The sequence below is a fragment of the Oncorhynchus mykiss genome, chromosome 14, assembly GCF_057628025.1.
Source record: "Oncorhynchus mykiss isolate SJ-2025 chromosome 14, ASM5762802v1, whole genome shotgun sequence".
NCBI lineage: Eukaryota > Metazoa > Chordata > Actinopteri > Salmoniformes > Salmonidae > Oncorhynchus > Oncorhynchus mykiss.
Genome location: NC_143035.1, coordinates 13,195,200 through 13,221,086, shown reverse-complemented (window position 1 = coordinate 13,221,086; position 25,887 = coordinate 13,195,200). Strand labels below are relative to the sequence as shown.

General features: G+C 42.8%; 1 protein-coding gene across 4 annotated transcripts; it reads left to right on the top strand.

Moving 5' to 3' along the window:
* Window positions 1–1,710: 1,710 nt before the first annotated feature.
* Window positions 1,711–25,134, top strand: stx3b (syntaxin 3b). 4 transcript variants are annotated; one of them, XM_090198378.1, is made up of 12 exons: window positions 1,773–2,167; window positions 15,004–15,078; window positions 15,170–15,269; window positions 15,380–15,454; window positions 15,560–15,630; window positions 15,758–15,866; window positions 15,958–16,031; window positions 16,092–16,226; window positions 16,828–16,938; window positions 17,278–17,388; window positions 24,224–24,314; window positions 24,432–25,134. In XM_090198378.1, the coding sequence occupies exons 1-11, from the start codon at window positions 2,138–2,140 to the stop codon at window positions 24,299–24,301; spliced, it is 969 nt and encodes a 322-aa protein (XP_090054504.1). In that variant the 5' UTR covers window positions 1,773–2,137; the 3' UTR covers window positions 24,302–24,314; window positions 24,432–25,134. The 4 variants fall into 4 exon arrangements, with proteins under 4 accessions (XP_036798858.1, XP_036798859.1, XP_090054504.1 ...); XM_036942963.2 differs by lacking the exons at window positions 17,278–17,388; window positions 24,224–24,314; window positions 24,432–25,134 and adding exons at window positions 18,039–18,157; window positions 18,831–19,852 and having other exon boundaries at window positions 1,711–2,167; XM_090198377.1 differs by lacking the exon at window positions 16,828–16,938.
* The last annotated feature ends 753 nt before the right edge of the window (window positions 25,135–25,887 follow it).

The following is a 25,887-nucleotide window of genomic DNA, read 5'->3' as shown; positions in this document are numbered from 1 at the left end:
TAAGAAGAGACTTGCTTGGGCCAAGAAACACGGGAAATAGACATTAGACCGGTGTAAATCTGTCCTTTGGTCTGGCAATTCCAAATTAGAGAGTTTTGGTTCCAACCACTGTGTCTTTGTGAGACGCAGAGTAGGTGAATGGATGATCTCCGCATGTGTGGTTCCCAACGTGAAGCATGGAGGAGAAGGTGTGGGGATGCGTTGCGGGTGACACTGTCAGTGATTTATTTAGAAGGCACACTTAACCAGCATGGCTAGCACAGCATTCTGCAGCGATACCGCCATCCTTTCTGGTTTGCACTTAGTGGGACTATCATTTGTTTTTCAACAGGACAATGACCCAACACACCTTCAGGCTTGTCTAAGGGCTATTTGACCAAGAAGGAGAGTGATAGAGTGCTGCATCAGATGACCTGGCCTCCACAATCACACGACCCCATTCGGCTGCATGGCCTTCATCGGGGAGTACAAAGAAATGATAATACAATGTCCTCTTTTGAACAGCTTTTTCCAATCAGCCCTGATATGAAGAGGGATTGGTTACAGAATGTCGTTTCTCTTTGCTTATTTGAGTTGTTCTTGCCATAATATGGACTTTGTCTTTTAACAAATAGGGCTAACTTATGTATACCACCCCTACCTTGTCACAACGCAACGCATTAAGAATGAATGAAATTCCACAATTGAACTTTTAACCAGGCACACCTGGTAATTAAAATGCATTCCTCATGAAGCTGGTTGAGAGAATGCCAAAAGTGTGCAAAGCTGTCCAAGGCAAAGGGTGGATAAATATAAAATACATTTGTATTAGTTTAACACTTTTGGTTACTACATGATTCCTTATGTATTATTTCATAGTCTGATGTCTTCACTATTATGCTACAATGTAGAAAATAGTCTAAATAAAGAAAAACCCTTGAATGAGTAAGTGTGTCCAAAGTTTTGACTGGTACTGTATATAGTCTATGGCACGTGCCAAACTCATTCCACCGAGGGCCGAGTGTCTGCGGGGTTTCACTCCTCCCTTATACGTGATGATGAATTATGGTCATTAATTAGAAAGGAACTCCCCTCACCTGGTTGTCTTCGTTTAAATGAAAAAACAAAAACCAGATGACACTCGGCCCTCCATGGAATGAGTTTGACACCCCTGGTCTATAGTGTGGACTCATGACAGTCAGTGGTTAACATAAACGAATGTTCCACAGTTCCTCAAATTCACTTGAATAGGATTTGTGTTGATTGGCTATGCATGCGTGCGTGCGTGTCTGTCTATGACCGAGACTTGCTTTTTTTTTTTTGCCTACTCTCATTCGTAGGGGTGCCAAACAACAACAGCTGTCAAGCTATCGGTCAAGGTTCGCCGTAATAAACCGTTTCCTATTAGAGAGAGAGATGACAGATGATCTGTGTGAGACTGTGAATGAATGTGTGAGAGAGGAGGGGGATGGAGAGGGGGATTTGTTAATGAATGTTAAATCCCTCTGGATTGGAGGGTAGGCAGAAACATCGATCCTGTGTATTTACCAAACAAATACACGCACATACCCGTGCGTAAATACGCGGAGACTGGTGCGCATTCTCATACGGGTCGGCTGTTTATTCGAGAATAATGTAGGCTTCATCATATTCACCCTGTCAACATGAAATCATGAACTTTACAGCGACTGTGCGTCCCCTTTAAATGGCATGGCAGGTCGGCCAAAACACACAGGTATCACACTGGCCAGGGCGTGGCCCCGTATACGAGAAGGCGTTTACGCATGCGTGAGCGAGAAAGTGCGTTTTAGGATGATTACTGGGGGCGAGCGAGCGAAAGAGATTATGTGGGCTGTACACAACTGTTGTTTTAATCCGCAGAGCGAAGAGATTTAGCAAAAAAACCACGGGTTTCTCCCCTCTAGCAGCCATATTGTATGGACATTTGGTGGAAAAAGCAGAAGGAAAAAAACACTTTCAAGAAGAACCTTGCCAAGACTTTGAGATAGTTGATTTTCAACTCACTGGTGGTGGGATTCCGTTCAATAGCCAGCAGTCCAGCTGGTTGACGAATTTCACAGATTGGGGATCGTATTTAAAAAAAAAAATTATACATCACTATATTTACTTTTAGATTGTTTTATTAACAGTCGGCAAGATGAAGGACCGATTGGAACAACTCAAAGCTGTAAGTGGGGTCTGGGATGTGTTACACAGAGGCACCTTTCACAGAGCTAGACAGATGTTATTACCTCCTGTGCAGCATGCAAATTACAAATGGTCTATGCAAAAAAACGAGTGTCTGTAATTCGACACAACTATGTTTTACCTCATTATTGGTCTTGTTTGGTAGTGTACAAACTAGTCAACATCCTATCCGAAGGCCTGTGGTCGACTGACGCTATTTGATTACAAATTAGTCGCCTTAATTTAAAAATCAAGAGATTGCCTAAATGAGAGGCGATGCAAAGATAATAGTTTAAGGTTGTATGAACTTGATCAACTTGGATATGTTTTTGCTGTGTGTCTCTTGGGGACATGTTTGGGTTCTCTGCGGCAGTCAGACAGTGGGGGTTGGGTTTGAGGACAAGGTAAAGGGACCACAGGTGTCATACAGTGTGTCCTTGCACGCTCAGGGGATTGGAGAATGTGGGAGAAAGGTGCAACTGCATCCCGCAATTCGGGGCGTTCTTGCATGTGGGCACTCTTGCACCTACAGGAACCCCTCTTTATACGTCTATTGGCACATTTTTAAGCTATGACTCCAGTACATAGGCAGGGGCACTACAGAACAGTAGGTGGTAATGCACAATAACGTTGGATGCCAACTGTCCATAAACCCCACAGAAGAAGAGGTGAGGGTGACAATGGTAGCTAGCTATAGGTAGTACACACCAGTAGTGACCTTTGCCCCTGCCTGTCGGACACTATATTCCCGCAGTTCTGTTAACGATGGTGAGGGCAGGTATTTGGCAGGAGGGAGCGAAGGACACTGTGCTAGCTTAGCCAGCTAGTGCTAAGGAGGACTCCGGTACACAGAAGGCGCAATGTGTGGGTGGCACGTGTGCTAGCTAGCGAGCACACAGTGTCGCTAGCACATGGTGTCGTTCTCACCTGCTGTGTACCGGAGTAGCTAGCATTTTTCTCCAGTACACAGCTGGCGGGAGGCTGGGGAGACCGTGTGATAGCTAGCTCGTTAGCACATGGTGTCGCTCCCGTCTGCTGTGCTAGGAGGAGACGGGGGTGAATGGCACAGTGTCCTTAGCCCTGCCTGTTAGTCACTGTTTCCCCACATTTCTGTTAACAATGCTGAGGGCAGGTGTTACAGGCGGACTACACCGCTCGCATCGCAAAATAAATTTAGAAATCTATATTCAATTATTGCACCCACACTGCTCGTGTGCGCCAACGAGCGTCTGCGTTGCCAAGGGCTAACACGGAACCCAAACCGGCTGCACGCGTGCGCCATCGTGCATAATGTATTTTGTTTCCCCACACCAAACGCGATCACGACACAAAGGTTAAAATATCAAAACAAGCTCTGAACCAATTATATTAATTTGGGGACAGGTCGAAAAGCATTGCAGTGCGATCTGCTTCCCAAATAGAACTGACTTCTATTTCAGCCCTTGGCAACGCAGATGCTCGCTGGCGTGTGCAATAATTTAATAATATATATTTATACATTTATTTTGCGACGCGAGCGGTGTAGTCAGCCTGTAAAATAAAGTAAGTTCTATTTCTGAAGCAGATCGCGCTGCAAGTCCTGCCTCTCCCATCTCCTCATTGGTTTATAGAAGCAGGTACCCACGTGCCATCTCCTCATTGGTTATACCCACGTGTGGTGACTGAAAGACGAACGAGGTCAGTGGCGGTAATGCACCTAATTTATGAATGTTGCCAATCACAATATAAAGTCAAGAGAAGAAAAAGCCTAGGAGGAGAGATGACTAGAAACGAATTGGTTGACCGTTTTATGTGTGGATTAATTGTCGGAGTTGAGGACGTTGTGCATTTCAGGTAAAATAACAACTCAATGTTTATATCCCAGGACAAATTAGCTAGCAACAGCTAGCTAAATAGGACAAATTAGCTAGCAATTGCAAGCTAGCTAGCTAAATTGTCATAAAGGTTTAATGCTTTTCGACCTGTCCCCAAATTAATGTCATTGGTTCAGAGTTTTGATATTGATATATGTTTTGATATTTTAACCTGCGTGTCGTGATCGCGTTTGGTGTGGGGGTACAAAATAAATGTATGCACTATGGTGCACACGCGCAGCCGGTTTGGGTTCTGTGTTAGGCAGGCAGGAGCGAATGACGCCAGCTAGCAAAGAGGACTTGGATACTCAGTGGCACTCAAGCAGGAACCAATGGGATGTTCAAGGGGGGATGTGTTGCTAAAAGCAGCTAGGTCACTTGACAGCACAACTATTTACACACTAGTGTTGCTGGGAATTAGCTTGCATAAAAACACAATAGTCCGCTGGAAGCCAGAAGTTAAATCAACTTCAATTTCATCTTACTCTGTCGATTGTCTGTAGGCTTGGTCCTTATGCAGGAGGGCTTTGAGGAGAAAACATCTAATGGAATTAAACAGAATGTCCTAGCAACCCTATTTACATGCACTAGCACTGCTTTCAATGGTTTTGGGTTGTACAGTGGGAAGCCAGAAGTTAAATACAATTCCATTTCAACTTATTGTGCCGGTGGGCAGGACTGTTGGTTATTATGACAAGGGGAATTTGAGACAATATCTAAAGGATCGTATTATTAACAGACTTTCCAAACGTAGGTCTGCCATAAACCCATTTTCTCCCTGCTTACCTCATTCCAAAATAAAAGTCCTGCAAGTGGGCCATATATGGACACAAAAAAAATTTAACTTTTATTTTGACATGAGGTAAGCAGACAGGAAGTTGGTCTACAACAGACCCATGTTTGGAAAGTATTTTTAATCATATAATCCTTTTAGATATTTTGTTTAAAATTCCCCCCGTTTAACTTCTGTTTTCCCACAGACTACCTCAATTAGCCCGACTAACCGGTGCCTGTAGATAGCCTCGCTACTGTTATTTTTCACTATCTTTTTACTGTTGTTTTTTATTTCTTTACTTATCTATTGTTCTCCTAATACCTATTTTTTTTTTTTAACTTAAAAATCACAATGTTGGTTATGGCCTGCAAGGTAAGCATTTCATGAAGGTATTGATTGGAAAAATCAACGCTAGTATATGTAAATACACCTTTGTTGCTAAAAGCACCTAGGCAGACACGGTTGTAGGCTATTTAACTCCCACATCTATTTATACATCTGTTTCCTGTAATTAAACTGCAGGTGTAACTGACACCTATACTAATTAAGTCAGTAGCGTAATGCAAGGCCTATGATGGTGAGATTGTTCTACATCGCCGATCTCTTTCCACTATGTCTTTGGTCTGTCTACTCCTCTCTTGGAGTGGACCTACTAGCCTAAAACCTTTTATTGGGTATTTTAAGATATTATCTCTCTTAATAGCTTAGTTTCTAACACTAGAGAACCAGGATGTTCTGTCCTGTTGAAGAATGTAAGGTTCCCCTTTGGGTGAGGCGCTGCTGATCCAATCCAGCCGCGTCAGGATCTGTTACCATGGCCACCCCTTACTGTTGGCCAAATATTTGCCATGTTTAGTTTACCAATGCCTCGGCGCAGCAATTGACAATCTCGCAGGTACAATGGGTTTCTACTGGGAAGGGAAGTAAAGTCAAAATGGTGTGGCAGTTTGTTTAGGGATGTTTTTTTATGGGATGGCTATTTACATAAAACAAGACTGTGGAGGCAGTAGTAGACCTCTGCATCGTTTTCTATCTCTCTGCTGTTTTCCTTAATGTTAAATTGGTGGGGCTGTATTGTTGTTCATGCACCGTGCATAATCAGACCACCTGACTGGTGCAGTAGACAGGAGAACAGACTACAACAGGAAACCGAGGATAATGTCTCTTGAGAACACCATATTATATTCAGTCTGGTTTCTGTAGTAACTAGCTTGATCTCTCCATAGATTGGCTTTTTTGTTGTTGTACAGCATTCTGTACTGAACTGTGAAGACCAGAGAGGGTTCAGACACGCATCCCTTGGGTACTCGGTGACACTCAAAGTACTAGGCTGTCTCCCATAGTATTCGGGAAATCCATTTGAATTCAATCACTTTTTTGAAAGCATCCCTTTTAACGTAAACAACTTTCCGTACATGTTTGGCCATTGAAGAAGCGGTCAGAAAGTGGACTTTTTGGATCTGAATGCCAAAACATTCAGGAGATAGAGGTATTCAAAGCTGACCCATTTTGCATACCCCAACATACCATGAGACATCTATGTCTTCATCACTGGAAAATATAAACTAGAGTTTTTATTTGATAATGTCTTGATTATTTTACATTTCTAAAGATTGACTTTTAAAAATATCTTTAACATCAATTATCTAAAAATGGCCCCATCCTGCCTCGCGTCAACAGTACAGGCTGGTGGGGGAATGTTTTCTTGGCACACATAAACATGCCACTGAGTGTATGAGGTGTTAGTGTTGTGCTGCCATCGGTTGAGACGCATGCTCTTGAATACAGGGTGGGTGTCATTTCAATCATAGAAATATCAATATATATATATATATATATAAACGCAACATGCAATAATTTACAGTTCATATAAGGAAATCAGTCAATTGAAATATTCATTAGGCCCTAATCTATGGATTTCATATGACTGGGAATACAGATATGCATCAGTTGGTCACAGGTACCCTTTTAAAATAAAAATGTAAGGGTGTGGATCAGAAAACTAGTCAGTATCTGGTGTGACCACCATTTGCCTCATGCAGCGATGTCATTCACATAGTTGATCAGGCTGATGATTGTGGAATGTTGTTCCACTCCTCTTCAATGGCTGTGCGAAGTTGCTGGACATTTGGGGGGAACTGGAACACGCTGTCGTACAAGTCAATCCAGAGCACCCCCAAACAGCTTTAATGGGTGATATGTCTGAGTATGCAAGCCATGGAAGAACTGGGACATTTTTAAGCTTCCTTGTGACATGGGGCCATGCATGATCATGCTGAAACATGAGGTGATGGTGGCGGATGAATGGCACGACAGTGGCCCTCAGGATCTTGCCACGGTATCTCTGCATTCAAATTGCCATCTATAAAATTAAATTCTCTTTGTTGTCCGTTGCTTATGCATGCACATACCATAACCCCACTGCCACCATGGGGCACTCTCTTCACAACGTTGATATCAGCCAATCGCTCGCCCACACAAGCTGTCCTACATCTGCCCGGTACAGTTGAAACCAGGATTCATCTGTGAAGAGCACACTTCTCCGGTGTGTAAGTGGCCATTGAAGGTGAGCATTTGCCCACTGAAGTCAGTCACAACGCCAAACTGCAGTCAGGTCAATACCCCGGTGAGGACGGTGAGCATGCAGATGATATTCCCTGAGAAGTTTGACAGTTTGCAGACATTTTTGGGTTGTGCAAACCCACAGTTTCATCAGCTGTCTGGGTGGCTGGTCTCAGACCATCCTGCAGGTGAAGACTGATTTGGAGGACCTTAGTGTGGTTACACATGGTCTGGGGTTATGAAGCCAGTTGGACGTACTGCCAAATTCTCTAAAACAACGTTGGAAGCAGCTTATGGTAGAGAAATTAACATTTAAATTCCCTTGTAACAGGTCTAGTGGACATTCCTGCAGTCAGCATTCCAATTTGCATGCTCCCTCAACTTGAGACATCTGTGGCATTGTGTTGTGACACAACTGCACATTTTAGTGGCCTTTTAATGTCCCCAGCACAAGGTGCACCTGTGTAATGATCATGTTGTTTAATCAGCTTCTTGATATGTCACATCTGTCATATGGATGGGTTATCTTGACAAAAGAGAAATGCTCACTAACAGGGATGGAAACAAATGTGTGCACAAAATTTGAGAGAACATTTTGTGCATATGGAACATTTCTGGGATATTTTATTTCAGCTCAGGAAACATGGGCCCAACACTTTACATGTTGCATTTTTATATTTTTGTTCAGTTTAATTCATAGAATTAGCCTATCCCTTCAGACCACTGCAATTTTGAATTGAAATACCATAAATATGGCCACCGGTTCAACCACCTTTTCAAATGTGAACTTAAATGATTGTCTAACCGTTTATCTCTATGATTTCAATAGGTTTCCTATGGAGGCTTGGCAGTATAATTTCCCATTCAAGTCAACATTTTTCTGATGTGTGGACCCTCCAACCATCTTTGTGATACCATTTGAAAGTTGAAATGTCAATTTTAATACATTTATCTGCCAAAACATGACACCCACCCTTAGGCGATATAACAATTTATACTGTATTAACGCACAGGAGGCTGCTGAGGGAAGAACGGCTCAGAATAATGGCTGAAATGTAGTGAATGGAATGTCACCAAACACATGGAAACCATGTCTTTGATGTATTTGATAACAATCCACCTATTCCTCTCCAGCCATTACTACGAGCCCATCCTCCCCAATTAAGGTACCACCAGCCTCCTGTGGTATACCGGGGTATTTTGAAAATACTGATGGGAGGTGTTTGTGGGTAAGTTCTACGCCACTGCTTATAACTAACTGCATGTTAAGTATAACTATCAAATCTAAAATTATATCCAGCTCAGGGCTCCAGCTATGCAATTTGTTTGTTAACGTGCTATCTAAGGGACTAGATGTCAGAATCAAGTTTCTAGGTTACAGCAGAGACATTGAATTGCCTCCTGGATCAAGATTCCTGTTGCCTAAATTTGTTTTGTACCTATAAAATATGTGTGTGTGTGTGTACAGTGGGGCAAAAAAAAGTATTTAGTCAGCCACCAATTGTGTAAGTTCTCCCACTTAAAAAGATGAGAGGCCTGTAATTTTCATCATAGGTACACTTCAACTATGACAGACAAAATGAGAAAAAAAAATCCAGAAAATCACATTGTAGGGACCTATTTGCAAATTATGGTGGAAAATAAGTATTTGATCAATAACAAAAGTTTCTCAATACTTTGTCATTGCCAACAAAGGGTATATAACAGAGGTCAAACGTTTTCTGTAAGTCTTCACAAGGTTTTCGCACACTGTTGCTGGTATTTTGGCCCATTCCTCCACGCAGATCTCCTCTAGAGCAGTGATGTTTTGGGGCTGTTGCTGGGCAACACAGACTTTCAACTCCCTCCAAAGATTTTCTATGGGGTTGAGATCTGGAGACTGGCTAGGCCACTCCAGGACCTTGAAATGCTTCTTACGAAGCCACTTCTTCGTTGCCCGGGCGGTGTGTTTGGGATCATTGTCATGCTGAAAGACCCAGCCACGTTTCATCTTCAATGCCCTTGCTGATGGAAGGAGGTTTTCACTCAAAATCTCACGATACATGGCCCCATTCATTCTTTCCTTTACATGGATCAGTCGTCCTGGTCCCTTTGCAGAAAAACAGCCCCAAAGCATGATGTTTCCACCCCTATGCTTCACAGTAGGTATGGTGTTCTTTGGATGCAACTCAGCATTATTTGTCCTCCAAACACGACGAGTTTAGTTTTTACCAAGAAGGTCTATTTTGGTTTCATCTGACCATATGACATTCTCCCAATCTTCTTCTGGATCATCCAAATGCTCTCTAGCAAACTTCAGACGGGCCTGGACATGTACTGGCTTAAGCAGGGGGACACGTCTGGCACTGCAGGATTTGAGTCCCTGGCGGCGTAGTGTGTTACTGATGGTAGGCTTTGTTCCTTTGGTCCCAGATCTCTGCAGGTCATTCACTAGGTCCCCCCGTGTGGTTCTGTGATTTTTGCTCACCGTTATTGTGATCATTTTGACCCCACGGGGTGAGATCTTGCATGGAGCCCCAGATCGAGGGAGATTATCAGTGGTCTTGTATGTCTTCCATTTCCTAATAATTGCTCCCACAGTTGATTTCTTCAAACCAAGCTGCTTACCTATTGCAGATTCAGTCTTCCCAGCCTTGTGCAGGTCTACAATTTTGTTTCTGGTGTCCTTTGACAACTCTTTGGTCTTGGCCATAGTGGAGTTCGGAGTGTGACTGTTTGAGGTTGTGGACAGGTGTCTTTTATACTGATAACAAGTTCAAACAGGTGCCATTAATACAGGTAACGAGTGGATGACAGAGGAGCCTCTTAAAGAAGTTACAGGTCTGTGAGAGCCAGAAATCTTGCTTGTTTGTAGGTGACCAAATACTTATTTCCACCTTAATTTGCAAATAAATTCATTAAAAATCCTACAATGTGATTTTCTGGATTTTTTTTCTCATTTTGTCTGTCATAGTTGAAGTGTACATATGATGAAAATTACAGGCCTCATCTTTTTAAGTAGGAGAACTTGCACAATTGGTGGCTGACTAAATACTTTTTTGCCCCACTGTGTATATATATATATTTTAGTAGGGCCCCTTGTGTGTGTGGTACAGTAACTGTATAAAAATCTGGCTCCCACATTTTGGATATCGCCCAACCCAACCCACCATGTCTGTATTCAAGACCATGTTGTGTCTCAGCTGATGGCAGGCACAACGCACACCTCGACATAATGTAAAATAAGGTCTAAGCTTTGAAAATGATATCAACATTACGTGTTTTTATATCATTGCTGTTTAAGATGGGGGAAGAAAGACAGAATATATTATACTTATTTTATTCCTGAAATTATAAAAGTTTGATAACCCTGTTTCTAAGCTTTAGAATTATATCTCAACCGTTTATCTTTTCCAATGAGAAAGACATGGATGTCTCATGGTGAGGTATGAACAAACTTTGAGCATCTTTTAACTCTTGAATATTAAAGTTTTATTTACAGATTTACTGCAATATATTAATTGCTATGCCGCCATGTTTGTTCTTCAAATGATGTGTTTTATTCAAACTGAAACATGAAGTAAATAGCCCAGATTATCATTTTTTTATTCAGGTATTTGCTCTCAAAATCATAGTTAAAAAAAATAGAACATCCTATTTTGTTGTTTTCAAGTCCACAATGCTTAAACCACATCAGGAGACGACTTTAGATGTCTGGGAATAATCTGAGATATTTTGTGCACACCTAGCAAGAGGCTTCTCTTTAGCTGTGTTTTTGTATCGTACATGTGATGGTAGAGTTTGCAAAACAAATACCCACTGGATTGATGAATAATCGTGATATCATTCTGCCAGGGAAACAGGCTACTTTGTCGTTAACATGCTGGGTTTTGGGGACTCCTTTCCATCTACCAGAAGAATAAGCATCATTGCTAACGGCCACACAAAGTGCTAGACGTGCGCACCGCACACACACACAGATGGGTATTCTCATTGCCTCCACAGAACGTTGCTGGAAATATGATAAACATGGGCAAATTCGTTCGTTTTTTAAAATATTTATTTGATTCCCAGCTAAGGTCAATACATTTCTGAATATTGTTGAATTTTATTTTAATGCCTGGTTTTCTTGAGGGTCCTGATTTTTCATATTTGGACCAGAATGAGGCTCTCCTCTACCTATTCGTCTTGCAGTGATTATTCACCATCTTCATCAAATGTTTTCATGTGTACCACCCCTACCTTGTCACGACACAACTGATCGGCTCAAACTAATTAAGAAGGAAAGAAATTCCACAAATTAACTTTTAAGAAGGCACACCTGTTAATTAAAATGCATTACAGGTGACCTCATGAAGCTGGTTGAGAGAATGCCAAGCGTCAAGGCAACGGGTGGCTACTTTGAAGAATCTCAAATATGAAATATATTTTGATTTGTTTAACACTATTTTTTTGGTTACTACATTACATGGGTTATTTCATAGTTTTGATATCTTCACTATTATTCTACAATGTAGAAAATAGTAAAAATAAAGAAAAACCCTTGAATGAGTAGGTGTGTCCAAACTTTTGACTGGTATTGTATGTCTCGAGTTGCATGTTCAGAATCCTCTCAAGGGCAGTGGAGTCATAAATCACAAGATGAGTTAGCTACATTTGTGAGCCTGGTTGAGAAGGTTCTATAACCGACAGATGACTAAAGAGAGAGATTGAGCCACCCTTGTAACCGAGTGGTCTCCGTGTTAAATTGACACACTTCATCACAAACCCAACTCTTTCACATATTTTATTCCCCCTCCCTCGTTTTTGTTGAGAGACTTGAGTGAGTACACAGGAAGGAAAAGAGTGCATAGTCTCATCTCACTGCCGCAGCATTACCACTGTAAGAGAGTGAGACTGTTTGTGTGTCTGTGTCTAACTAGGCATGTGAGTGTCCATAGGTATGTCTTTACATGTATAGAGCTTTTGCTAGTGTAAATCATGAGTAAATCTTTATACCCCCCTTAGTCTCATGATGAGAAAATATATCCTGGTGAATTTAATTCCCCACCAACAATCCTTATCTTGGAAGTGCTCTCCTTTCCAGTTTTATGATTTAAAAAGTACTGTATTGGTGTGTCCAACCTGTATGCAGTGTGACTGACAGGGGAATCAGCTGACTCCGAGACCTTGAACTCAGCTGATGCATTTGTGGAATGAGTGAGCAAGGGGGAGGGAGGGACTGGGAATGAGGAGAAAAACAAGAGGTGCCGTGCCACATCTTTGTCTCGACTTTGATCTTGCTTTTTGACAAGGAACGTAAAGCACTCGGACTTTGGACTCAAGTCATACAGTAGCACTCTAAGACAAACACTGACATTCAGTTTGAGATTTTAGTTGTTAGCTGAGGGGGAAAAAAAGACAACATGCAGAGAGGTGTAGATTGAATTCTGCAATGGCATAGTTGACTATTTTTAAAGGTAAAGAGGAGACAAGACTTGAGTCAAATTTGAAGTAAAAAGAGCTTCCAGTCTACAGGTAGCTAATCATGTCAAAATGAAAAGGCTAATAGCACCAGAGGCTAAACATGCTGGTGTTTTAGCCCTAGTGGCTAACAGCGGCTGAAAGCATGGTGGCTAAAGAGCAAAATGCCTAAAAGGCATGTTGGATTAAAGGCAAAGGCCTATAGAGCAAAAGCTAATAGCCTTCCTGAATCACAAGACTAAATAGTCATTCTGAATTACATTTACATGCATCATAACAGATGTTGGTTGACATGAAATGGATAACCCTTTTACATTGAACAAGGAGAACACTGAGTGGACTTCAGACTAATGCTACTTAGTAATAATGTCCGGTACAGAGTAGTGTTGCACGGTGTACTGGTACCAAAACGTCTCATACGATACTACCAACATCAGTTAAAAAAATATATAGAATTTAGCAGTGACCCTGATGAGTCTTCTGTTCAGTTAAATTTGTACATTTGTTACATTGGAGCAGCGCGCAATGTTGATACAATTCATGGCCTGTTGTCATCGAGAGCACAGAATGGAGCAGGCATGCTCACAACAGTACCCGCAAAACACCAGTCCCAATGTCAACAGTGATGAGGCAACTCTGGGATGCTTGCCTTCTAGGCAGAGTTCCTCTGTCCAGTGTCTGTGTTCTTTTGTCCATCTTAATCTCTTATTTTTATTGGCCAGTCTGAGAGATGGATTTTTCTTTGCAACTCTGCCTAGAAGGCCAGCATCCCGAAGTTACCTGTTGACGTTGAGGCTGGTGTTTTACGGGTACTATTGAATGAAGCTGCCAGTTGAGGACTTGTGAGGCGTCTGTTTCTCATACTAGACACTCTAATGTACTTGTCCTCTTGTTCAGTTGTGCACCAGGGCCTCCCACTCCTCTTTCTATTCTGGTTAAAGACAGTTTGCACTGTTCTGTGAAGGGAGTAGTACACAGCGTTGTACGAGATCTTCAGTTTCTTGGCAATTTGTCATATGGAATAGCCATCATTACTCAGAACAAGAATAGACTGACGAGTTTCAGAAGAAAGTGCTTTTTTTTTCAGGCCATATTGAGCCTGTAATCGAACTCACAAATGCTGATGCTCCAGATACTCAACTAGTCTAAAGAAGGCCAGTTTTATTGCTTATTTAATAAGAACAACAGTTTTCAGCTGTGCTATCATAATTGCAAAAGGGTTTTCTAATGATCAATTTGCCTTTTAAAATGATAAACTTGGATTAGTAACACAACATGCCATTGGAACACAGGAGTGATGGTTGCTGATAATGGGCCTCTGTACCCCTATGTAGATATTCGATTAAAAATCAGCCGTTTCCAGCTACAATAGTAATTTACAACATTAACAATGTCTACACTCTGGTATTTTAATCTACACTCTGGTATTTTAATCTACACTCTGGTATTTTAATCTACACTCTGGTATTTTAATCTACACTCTGGTATTTTAATCTACACTCTGGTGTTTTTTCTTTCAAAAACAAAGACATTTCTAAGTGACCCCAAACTTTTGAGCGTGTATGTATGTATGTAATAAGTGTGTGTACATACTCTGCATGTACAAAACACCTTCCTAATATTGAATTGCACCCCCTTTTGCCCTCAGAAAAGCCTCAATTCGTTGGGTCATGGACTCCACAAGGTGTCGAAAGCGTTCCACAGGGACGCTGGCCCGTGTTGACTCCAATGCTTCCCACTTTTGTGTCAAGTTGACTGGATAGACCCTTTGGGTGATGGGCACAGGTAGATAGACACAGGGAATTGTTGAGCGTTCAAAAAAACAGCAGTGTTGCAGTTCTTGACACACTCAAACCAGTACTCCTGGCACCTACTACCATACCCTGTTCAAAGGCACTTAAATATTATGTCTTGCCCCCCCCCCCCCTTCCCCCCTTTCAGGTCAGCTGACAATACAGACATGGTGGTGTTGTCTGTTTTACTCGTTTTGTCTGACGTTTATTCATGCAGGAGTGGTCAGCTAAAAACTGGTTCTGTTTCCTCAGCCCTCCTCGCCCTTCTCAGTGTCGGTATCACCAAGCCTTGTGGTCTCTGTACTTATGCTCTCTATTTACAGTTATGACGTCAGTGTACATATGCGGTTGATCCACTGTGTTTGAATACATTACGTAATCTACTCATGCTGCCTTCTGCTTTTCCTCATAGACATGCGACAATGACGATGAGGAAGTGGAAATTGCTATTGACAATGCAGCTTTTATGGATGAGTTCTTCTCTCAGGTGAGTGTTTTTGAAATGGGTGGTGGGGGGTGGGGGGGGGGTGGTGGTGGTGTGTGTGTGTGTGTGTAACAATTTTTTTACTCTGTTTCAGATCGAGGACATCAGGAACAGTATTGATAAAATTGATGAGAATGTCTCTGAAGTCAAGAAGCTCTACTCAGTCATACTGTCTGCCCCCACATCAGACCAGAGTAAAACATACTGCCTCTGCTACTCTCTATGAACCCCTCCCCACCCATCTTTTCTACCTTTTGCCTGTTACTGTCAGTGTGTCTGTTTTCATTTGTGTTTTTTCCTCCAGAAACGCAGGATGACTTGGAGGCTGTCACCAACGACATCAAGAAGATGGCTAACAACGCCCGCAACAAACTCAAAAGTAAGACCCTCACACATGATACGAATCACAGACAGACTAAATGCTGATTGGTTAATTCGGGTATGGGTGAATACTGATTGGTGAATCATGTTGATTGGTTCTCAGCCATCGAGAGGAATCTGGAGTCTGAGGAAGAGGAGAGGATTTCAGCCGACATGCGGATACGCAAATCACAGGTCAGCTTCTGAAAATTCTCCCCTAACCGTTTACGTAACCCGGTGCCTAACCGTCAATGTTACTATAGAAATGAATAACTATTGGATTGTTAAAGCTTGTGGCCCTGTCTGTTTCATGTCCTCCCAGCATGCAGTGCTGTCCAGGAAGTTTGTAGACGTGATGACCAAGTACAACGAGGCCCAGCTGGACTTCAGGGAGAGGAGTAAAGGACGCATCCAGAGACAACTAGAGATCAGTGAGTTACCCACAGTCTTACACACTGTTTTATATGCACACAAGTGGACCATAACCTCATGTATGTACTAAAATGATTCTCTGTTTCTCAGCTGGTAAAGCTACGACAGACGAGGAGCTTGAAGAGATGTTAGAGGGTGGAAACTCAGCCGTTTTCACTTCAGGGGTAAGAAATTGTGTGTGTGTGTGCGCGCGAGTGCGTGTACTAAGGGTCTCCTTTCTTTAGATCATGGACTCTGGGATCTCGAAGCAGGCTCTCAGTGAGATCGAGGCGCGACACAAAGACATTGTGCGTCTGGAGAGCAGCATCAAAGAGCTACATGACATGTTCGTGGACATCGCCATGCTAGTGGAGAGCCAGGTACACTCCTCCTCTGTCTCAGCCATCTATTCAGTCATCCATCCATCATTATCTCAGATCTCTACCCTACATTTTAACCCCACTGTGTCTAACGTTGTTTTCTCCTGTTCGCTCCCTCTTTGTCTGTCAACCGTGCTGTTTTTACCTTCTCTTTCCCAGTAACCTCTCACTTTCTCCTGGTCGTTCTCTGTTCCTTCCCCCGCTTCTTCTGCTGTGCTTTCCTTTCCCCATGTTTTGGGACAGAGTTCCCCTTGTTTCTGTGTCCATCTCTCTCCCTCCCATAACTCATTCATCTTCAGTGCGAGTCTCCATTCTTAGTAAGAGTCACATTTAACGTAGCCACATTGGAATCGACACAACCCCATACTGTATAGTCACCACAGCTACATATACTCTATGTAACCACATGTATCTTGTTGGTTATCCTATGCTGTCTGAGGGGAAGTCGTGTGCGAGGTAAGCATCTTACCACTTCCTAACATATTCCTCTTTGTTTTTTGTCTGATTCTCTCTGTTACCATGGAGTTGAATAGATACTCCTGCTTTCTTATTGTTTTTTTCTTTGTCTGTATACTCACTGTGTGTGTTTTGTTTGTTTCAGGGTGACATTGTAAACAATATAGAAGCTCAAGTGTGTAAAGCGCAGGACCACATAGCAGTGGCTAAGACTGAGACCAAAAAAGCCATCAGGTACCAGAGCAAAGCACGCAAGGTACTGCACTCCATCCAACACCCTGATATGAATCATCAAGTACACCCGTCTTACTAACTACCTTAACCTGAATCTACTGAGGTAACTGTCCCTGTTTCTAGGAAGCTTCTGTACAGTATGCAGCAATTTCTGAAGCACATCAACATTTTCACACACCTTCACATTAGTAAACCACGTGCACTCTAAGGACTGTATACACTCCCCTCACACACTGTTGATCACACACACGCCACCGTAAAACAATCTACGTTTGTCGTCTTTTCTGCTTTTCTCTGCACCCGTCTCTCTCTGTCACTTCCTCTGCACATCTCTTTCCTACAATGTCCTGCCCTCTGCCAGGGTGGAATGATTGAAAGGATTGAGAGCAACATGGACCAATCGGTGGGCTTCGTGGAGCGGGCGGTAGCTGACACTAAGAAAGCCGCCAAGTTTCAGCAGGAGGCCCGTCGTGTGAGTGGCAATAAAAAGGCCCAAGTCCCACCCCCTGGCCTTTCCTCCTGATCCGTTGACCAGCATCTATTGGGCTGGCACCCTGGTACCCAACGATCCCCATCCCAAACCTTGAACCCTCCTTCTCCAGATCTGGACCAATACCCCTCAACAGAGGACACACACACACACACCTCTTTCTCCTTCTCTCTCTTCATTTTCCGCTTCCTTTCTAGTTTTATTTAACTAGTTAAGTCAGTTAAGAACAAATTTTTATTTACAATGACGGCCTACCCTGGCCAAACCCTAATGATGCTGGGCCAATTGTGCGCTTACCTATGGGACTCCTAATCACGGCCGGTTGTGTGATACAGCCTAGAATCGAGCCAGGGTCTGTAGTGACTCCTCTAGCACTGAGATGCAGTGCCTGAAATTGCTGCGCCACTCGGGACCCCTTGATTTGGTGGTTGACTGTAGATTTGCGTGTTTTAGAGTGATTTATGGTCACTTTATGTAACATTTTGCTCTGAGTCATGCATGCATGTATGTTTTAGGATGTTTAAAAATGTTCGAAAGAGATGTTTGTTGTTGCTTTGTCCTTTTCAATTGTTATTAAGGTTGTTGCCCACAATAAATGGTCTTCATAGCAGACACTTAATTGTTCCCCACAGAAAATGGTGATAATAGTGGCAGTTCTGGTTATCGTGCTGGCTATAGTGGCTCTGATTATTGGGTTGTCGGTGGGATTGAAGGAGAAATGAGACATGTGCGATTAAGAGTTGTGTAAAGGGTGAGTAAAGTTGGAGGGACTCTGGAGTGTTAGTGGGTGTAGTGGGATCTGGAACTTTGGCAACGTTTTACATTTTCCTTGCCTTCGGCTGTGTGTGTGTGTGGTGGTGGTAAAATGTGTATGTGTTCATGCTCCTTGGTCTGTTTATGGGGTGCGTTTGGACTATCTCTGGGTACTGCATGTCTTATCAGGAGTTCCTGCTAAGCATAACACAAGTGCTCTTGTTGCTTATGTTAAGGGCTGGGTCCATAGAAATTATATTATTTAGCTCTATGGCCTGGTCACTGATTGGCACGGTGTGTGTCCGTCTCAATGGTGTCTTTGGGATGTGTGGGATTGTATATGCGGGTTTCAGTTTCTCATTGGGGTCTTTGGGCTGTGTAGTGTGTCCTGTTTGACTATACATGTGATGATGATTCACTGTGTTATGATGGGCGGGATCTTCATTTGCTGTCAATCACTGACCCGTATCGGACAATAAAAGCTCTGCATACTCTGCATCAAAGAGCCTCCATTGGTCAGAATGACCTGATGATGGCTAACAGTGCATGAGATTCCCGCCCATCATGTTAAGAGCTTCATTTCCCTCAGTACCTCTGTCTGTCTAACACCATCTCATTTGTTACCGTAAATACATGTATTTGTTCTCCCCTTTTTTTCTCCCCCTCTGTAGAAGACAATCATTATAGCAGTGGTCTGTGCTGTGCTCGCTGTCCTCATCCTCGCCATCATCCTATCACAGACAGTAGGGTAATAGAGGGACCACGCCCCCTAACCTCACCCTCTTCATTCATCTTCATCACTCAATCTTGCCCTCCTCGAGCTGTGAAGCCAAAGAGGGGGATGAAGACTTAACCTATCCCTTCCCTTGCCCTTGGACACTCCCCCTCTCTTACTGTAACTATAGAAAAAGGCCCAGCCAGTGGGACTTCCTAGTTGGAGCAGGCTGGTATTCCCCTTGGGGTGGCTGAGAGGATGAGCACCAGGTGGGAGAGAAACAAGGGGACCAAAGCTGAGACTGGTTATTAGCCCCTGATAAAGCTAAACAAAAAAAGGGAATCTGAAGAAGTGGAAATCTTCACCCTCACACACAACTAAATGGACACCGTGCAACATTTCATTTAAATTCTCTGAACTGCTTTCTATTTTTCCAATAATGTTAATAATTTGATTGATCTTGATCCGCACTTAAGGGAACCTGACACTCCTTTCCCCGTTACAGAAACCTAATGACCCCCGCCACCACCCTTGCCTTGTTGTCTTGCCATTCTGAACCTCCAAGCTGAAAAGTAGCCTCCTCCAGCCCACAGAGGAATGGTGCATTGTTTAACTCCCCTATGATTCTTGTATTGAGGGACACGAGTGGATTTCACTTCAGTCTATGTGAAAGCAATGACTCTGTGCATGTTTGGTGCCACTTGAATAGTTTAAAAAAATTCCTAAAGCACACCTTACCTCTGAGCGTTTGGGAGAGATCTTCGTCGAACATCTGATTTGCTTCTTATGCCTTCCTTTACAATCTGTCCAATAAAATTCATTTCATGCACCTCAGATGCAGTAGCCAATGACGAGGCTCTAAATGGGACATTGAGGGTCTGGACATTTCAAGCTGAACATTTTAAATGTAATCTTCACTGTAGTATTATGATGGATTCCAGAGATTTTAATGAAGGAATAAAATATTTCGTTTTTTAATGGTTTGGTTGAGACTGCTTTGTTTTTCTATGTTTTGTGATTTATGCTGCTGAAATTTGCGCTGTGCAATACTGAGTTAGCAGAGGGAATCTTGTTTGACTAAGTGCATGTGTTTCTCTGAAGAAATGTGTATTGATGGTGATAGGTAATTATCAATCTGCTGTATTGTAATACAGCAAGTGGCGAATGAGATCTCTTACGGCAATGGCTGCACCTAGAGCAGGGATCATCAACTAGAATTAGCTGTGGGCTGTTTTTCTTGAGCGGATGGTCATGGAGCAGTAACATAATTTGTAGACTGCAAATGGAATGCAAGAAGCCTAAACAGGTTTTTTTCTCTGAACATTGGGGGCCAAATAAAATCACCCGCAGGCCAAATTTGGCCAGGGGGCTGCTAGTTGGGGAACCCTAACCTAGAGTCTGGGTTAAAGGTACTGTGAAGTCAAATTACATTTGATTTGTCACATACACATGGTTAGCAGATGTTAATGCGAGTGTAGCGAAATGCTTGTGCTTCTAGTTCCGACAATGCAGTAATAACCAATGAGTAATCTAACCTAACAATTTCACAACAACTACCTTATACACACAAGTGTAAAGGAATGAAGAATATGTACATAAAAAATATATGAATGAGTGATGGTACAGAACGGCATAGGCAAGATGCAGTAGATGGTATCGGGTACAGTATATACATAGTTTGCCCCCGGTGATGCGTTGTGCAGACCTCACTTCCCTCTGGAGAGCCTTACGATTGTGGGCGGAGCAGTTGCCATACCAGGCGGTGATACAGCCTGACAGGATGCTCTCGATTGTGCATCTGTAGAAGTTTGTGAGTGCTTTTGGTGACAAGCTGAATTTTTTCAGCCTCCTGAGGTTGTAGAGGCGCTACTGCGCCTTCTTCACCATGCTGTCTGTGGGTGGACCAATTCAGTTTGTCCGTGATGTGTACGCCGAGGAACTTAACTTACTACCCTCTACTGTCCCGTCGATGTGGATAGGGGGGTGCTCCCTCTGCTGTTTCCTGAAGTCCACAATCATCTCCTTTGTTTTGTTGAGTGTGAGGTTATTTTCCTGACACCACACTCCGAGGGCCCTCACCTCCTCCCTGTAGGCCGTCTCCTCGTTGTTGGTAATCAAGCCTACCATTGTAGTGTCGTCTGAAAACTTGATGATTGAGTTGGAGGCATGCATGGCCATGCAGTCGTGGGTGAACAGGGAGTGCAGGAGAGGGCTCAGAACGCACCCTTGTGATGCCCCAGTGTTGAGGATCAGCGGGGTGGAGATGTTGTTACCTACCCTCACCACCTGGGGGCGGCCCGTCAGGAAGTCCAGTACCCAGTTGCACAAGGCGAGATCGAGACCCAGGGTCTTGAGCTTGATGATGAGTTTGGAGGGTACTATGGTGTTAAATGCTGAGCTGTAGTCGATGAACAGCATTCTCACATAGGTATTCCTCTTGTCCAGATGGGTTAGGGCAGTGTGGTTGCGATTGCGTCGTCTGTGGACCTATTGGGGGCGGTAAGCAAATTGTAGTGGGTCTAGGGTGTCAGGTAGGGTGGAGGTGATATGGTCCTTGACTAGTCTCTCAAAGCACTTCATGATGACGGAAGTGAGTGCTACGGGGCGGTAGTTGTTTAGCTCAGTTACCTTTGTTCCTGTACCCAAGAAACCTATGGTGGCCCTCTTGAAGCATGTGGGAACAGCAGACTGGGATAAGGATTGATTGAATATGTCCGTAAACACCAGCCAGCCAGCTGGTCTGCGCATGCTCTGAGGAAGCGGCTGGGGATGCCGTCTGGGCCTGCAGCCTTGCGAGGGTTAGCACGTTTAAATGTTTTACTCACGTCGGCTGCAGTAAAGGAGAGTCCGCAGGTTTTGGTAGCGGGCCGCGTCAGTGGCACTGTATTGTCCTCAAAGCGAGCAAAGAAGTTGTTTAGTCTGTCTGGGAGCAAGACATCCTGTTCCGCGACGGTGCTGGTTTTCTTTTTGTAATGCGTGATTGACTGTAGACCCTGCCACATACCTCTTGTGTCTGAGCCGTTGAATTGCGACTCTACTTTGTCTCTATACTAACGCTTAGCTGGTTTGATTGCCTTGCAGAGGGAATAGCTACACTGTTTGTATTCGGTCATGTTTCCGGTCACCTTGCTCTGATTAAAAACAGTGGTTTGCGCGAATGCTGCCATCAATCCACGGTTTCTGGTTTGGGAATGTTTTAATAGTTGCTGTGGGTACGACATGTCCGATGCACTTGCTAATAAACTCGCTCACCGACTCAGCGTATTCGTCAATGTTTGACGCAATGCGGAACATATCCCAGTCCACGTGATCGAAGCAATCAAGAGCAGGTATGTGTGTGTCTCTCTCTCTCTGTCTCACTCACTCTCTCTCTCTCTCTCACACACACACACACACACACACACACACACACACACACACACACACACACACACACACACACACACACACACAAAAACAGGCCATACTGACCCAGACACACACCCTCCCCCCTGCTCTCCCATGTTAGCATGGTCCTTCGTATGTCATCCTCCTATGGGTTACTGTCTCCTTCCATTGGAGTTTTGATGAGATGTTTACAGTCCTATCTACCTTGTTTTGCACAGAATGTCTATTACTGATGATAAAATTTCACATTTTCAAAATGATACACTACCGGTCAAAAGTTTTAGAACAGACTCATTCAAGGGTTTTACATTATTTTTGTGTTGTAGAATAATAGTAAAGACATCTTTTAACCAAAGAAGTGTTAAACAAATCAAAATATATTTTATATTTGAGAATCTTATAATAGCCAGCCTTTGCCTTGATGACAGCTTTGCACACTCTTGGCATTCTCTCAACCAGCTTCACCTGGAATGCTTTTCCAACAGTCTTGAAGGAGTTCCCACATATGCTGAGCACTTGTTGGCTGCTTTTCCTTCACTCTGTGGTCAGACTCATCCCAAACCATCTCAATTTGGTTGAGGTCGGGTGATTGTGGAGGTCTGGTCATCTGATACAGCACTCCATCACTCTCCTTCTTGGTAAAATATCCCTTACACAGCCTGGAGGTGTGTTGGGTCATTGTCCTGTTGAAAAACAAATTATAGTCCCGCTAAGCCCAAACCAGATGGGATCTTGTATTGCTGCAGAATGCTGTGGTAGCCATGCTGGTTAAGTGTCCCTTGAATTCTAAATAAATCGCAGACCGTGTCACCAGCAAAGCACCCCCACACCATAACACCACCTCCATGCTTAACGGTGGGAAATACACATGCGGAGATCATCCGTTCACCCACACCGCGTCTCACAAAGACACAGCGATTGGAGCCAAAAATCTCCAACTTGGACTACAGACCAAAGGACAAATTTCCACCAGTCTAATGTCCATTGCTTGTGTTTCTTGGCCCAAGCAAGTCTCTTCTTATTAGTATCCTTTAGTAGTGGTTTCTTTGCAGCAATTTGACCATGAAGGCCTGATTCACACAGTCTTCTCTGAACAGTTGATGTTGAGATGTCTGTTAATTGAACTCGGTGAAGCATTTATTTGGGCTGCAATTTCTGAGGCTTGTAACTCTAATGAACTTATCCTCTGCAGCAGAGGTAACTCTATGTCTTCCATTCCTGTGGCGGTCCTCATGAGAGCCAGTTTAATCATAGTGCTTGATGGTTTTTGCAACTGCACTTGAAGAAACTTTCAAAGTTCTAGAAATGTTCCACATTGACTGACCTTTATGTGTTAGTAATGATGGACTGTCGTTTCTCTTTGCTTATTTTAGAAAACGGGGGGTATGGGGGGTATACAGAAGGTACCAAGTATGGCTACCTTCTGTATACCCCCCTAACTTGTCACAACACAACTGATTGGCTCAAACGCATTAAGGAAAAAAATTCCACAAATGAACTTTTAAGAAGGCACACCTGTTAATTGAAATGCATTCCAGGTGACTACCTCGTGAAGCTGGTTGAGAGAATGCCAAGAGTGCGCAAATCTGTCATCAAGGCAAAGTGTGGCTATTTGAAGAATCTCAAATATAAAATATATTTGTTTAACACTTTTTTTGGTTACTACATGATTCCATAAGTGTTATTTCACAGTTTTGATGTCTTCACTATTATTCTAAAATGTAGAAAATAGTAAAAATAAAGATAAACCCTTGAATGAGTAGGTGTTCTCAAACTTTTGACCGGTAGCGTATACTGTAGGTTGTACATAACGAATTTGTTAAATACTTTAAGTGTTTTTGATTAAGTCCAATAGGGACCAGCAATCCGTTCTGTTATATTTTAACTGTGCTATGATGGGTTCCTATCCTCTTTTTTTTTGTTTCTCACTTCTTTTGCTCTGTTGGTTTTTTTAATCTACAGAAGAAGATGATGATCACATTGTGCTGTGCCATTATCGGGATCGTTGGGTTTTCCTATTTGTATAGTTTCTTCTCATAGAGGTTTACAGCAGGTAAAGGACACACATGGTTATCCATCTAGCATCATTTAGATTATGGTCCACATGACTATCAATGGAAAACTCTGTTTCCACTTTTTTTTCATTATATTTCCTTTCCCTTGCTTTCAGATGAATAGAAGAATGGCCTGCGTTTCCCATAGAACCTTTTTGACTGGTGTCCGTTTCTTCCTTATTACTCGAAATCAAAAAATAAATGTAAAAATAACCTTTACTTAACTCTGCCTCCCATGCGCCCTGACCTGGTTCTCTCTGTCCTCTTGCTGTAGTAAAATGTCTTATTGTTATTTAAATGTGTATTTATTTAGCTCACTGCTTCAATTTCTCATTCAGATGACATAGGGTCAGTGTGATATTCCATCCTAGGACTCAAATGAAAATCCCGTAGACCTATGAACTGAGATTTTCGCCCCTGGCCATGACAGTAGGACGTTGTAGGAGTATCATCTGTATGCAACATATGTTGGGGGTATATTTGGTTAAAGGTATCAATGATGCAATTAAAGGTATCAATGAAATATGTGCATAATAAAATATAGATTATATTATATTTTAGCACAAAATTCCAAGTTTTAAATACAGTTATAGCCGTGATTCATGGTCAAAATCCTTCATTTCTCCAGGCATATCTTTTATTGAATGTGTATTTGTTTCGTAAGGTTGTCAGTCATACAATTTTTCACGGTATGCTGTGTCATGTATTGTGCTGAATTGTTAGTGATGGTATTTTCGGTGATGAGGGGTTTCAGTCAGTGTGGTTGTGGGTCAGCCTAGTAAAATCTGTTACGTAATAAAATATTGTGTGTGCATCGTATTAGTGCGCCTCTTGTCTTTGTCTTTGATTCTTTCTTTGTACTCATCTGAAATAATATGGATTTTTTTCCGTTGGCAGGTGCTATTCAGACGAGTTGAATGGGGCAACTATTGTCCCCTTGTCCTTGAATCTATCGGTCTTTACTGGGAGTTTTCAGTCTCAATAAAGTCCGAGTCCGATATGATTGGTTTATGTACGTAAATTGTTCCCCATACTGGTCTGATGATAGGCTCTCTTGTTGACCCAATTTGGACACTCCAGCGAATAGATGTTTTGCCTACGTCAAGTGGTCTCTACGGCCATAGGTTTACACACCACGTGGTCTCCTCCTGCTTCACGGAATTACATAACGTTTGCCCAATTACAACATTCGTATGTTGATTTATCAATTTACTATTGGAGGTCAGTGTAAATTGGAGGCGGATCGTTCTCGATCGGGAAGGGGTGTGCGTGTGAGGGGATTCGATCAATTTGTCCCGGGCGTCAGGGTAGACGTGTTTTGAATGGATGAACGTTGATTACATTCTTTTTGGAACCGGGCATGAGCAAGGAGCCCCGTTCAAAATCGTCTCAAAACTCACGTCACGTAATTAGGACGTGGAGTAATGAGTAGGATTGATTTAGATAAAAACGCTTTATCTTCTTTCCCAAACAACATTCTAACATATATTTAATGGAAAGGATATGTGGTATGTTTCTGAACGAAGCACCATGCTGCCTGGTTGACAACATGACTGAGCAGCTCAGATTACT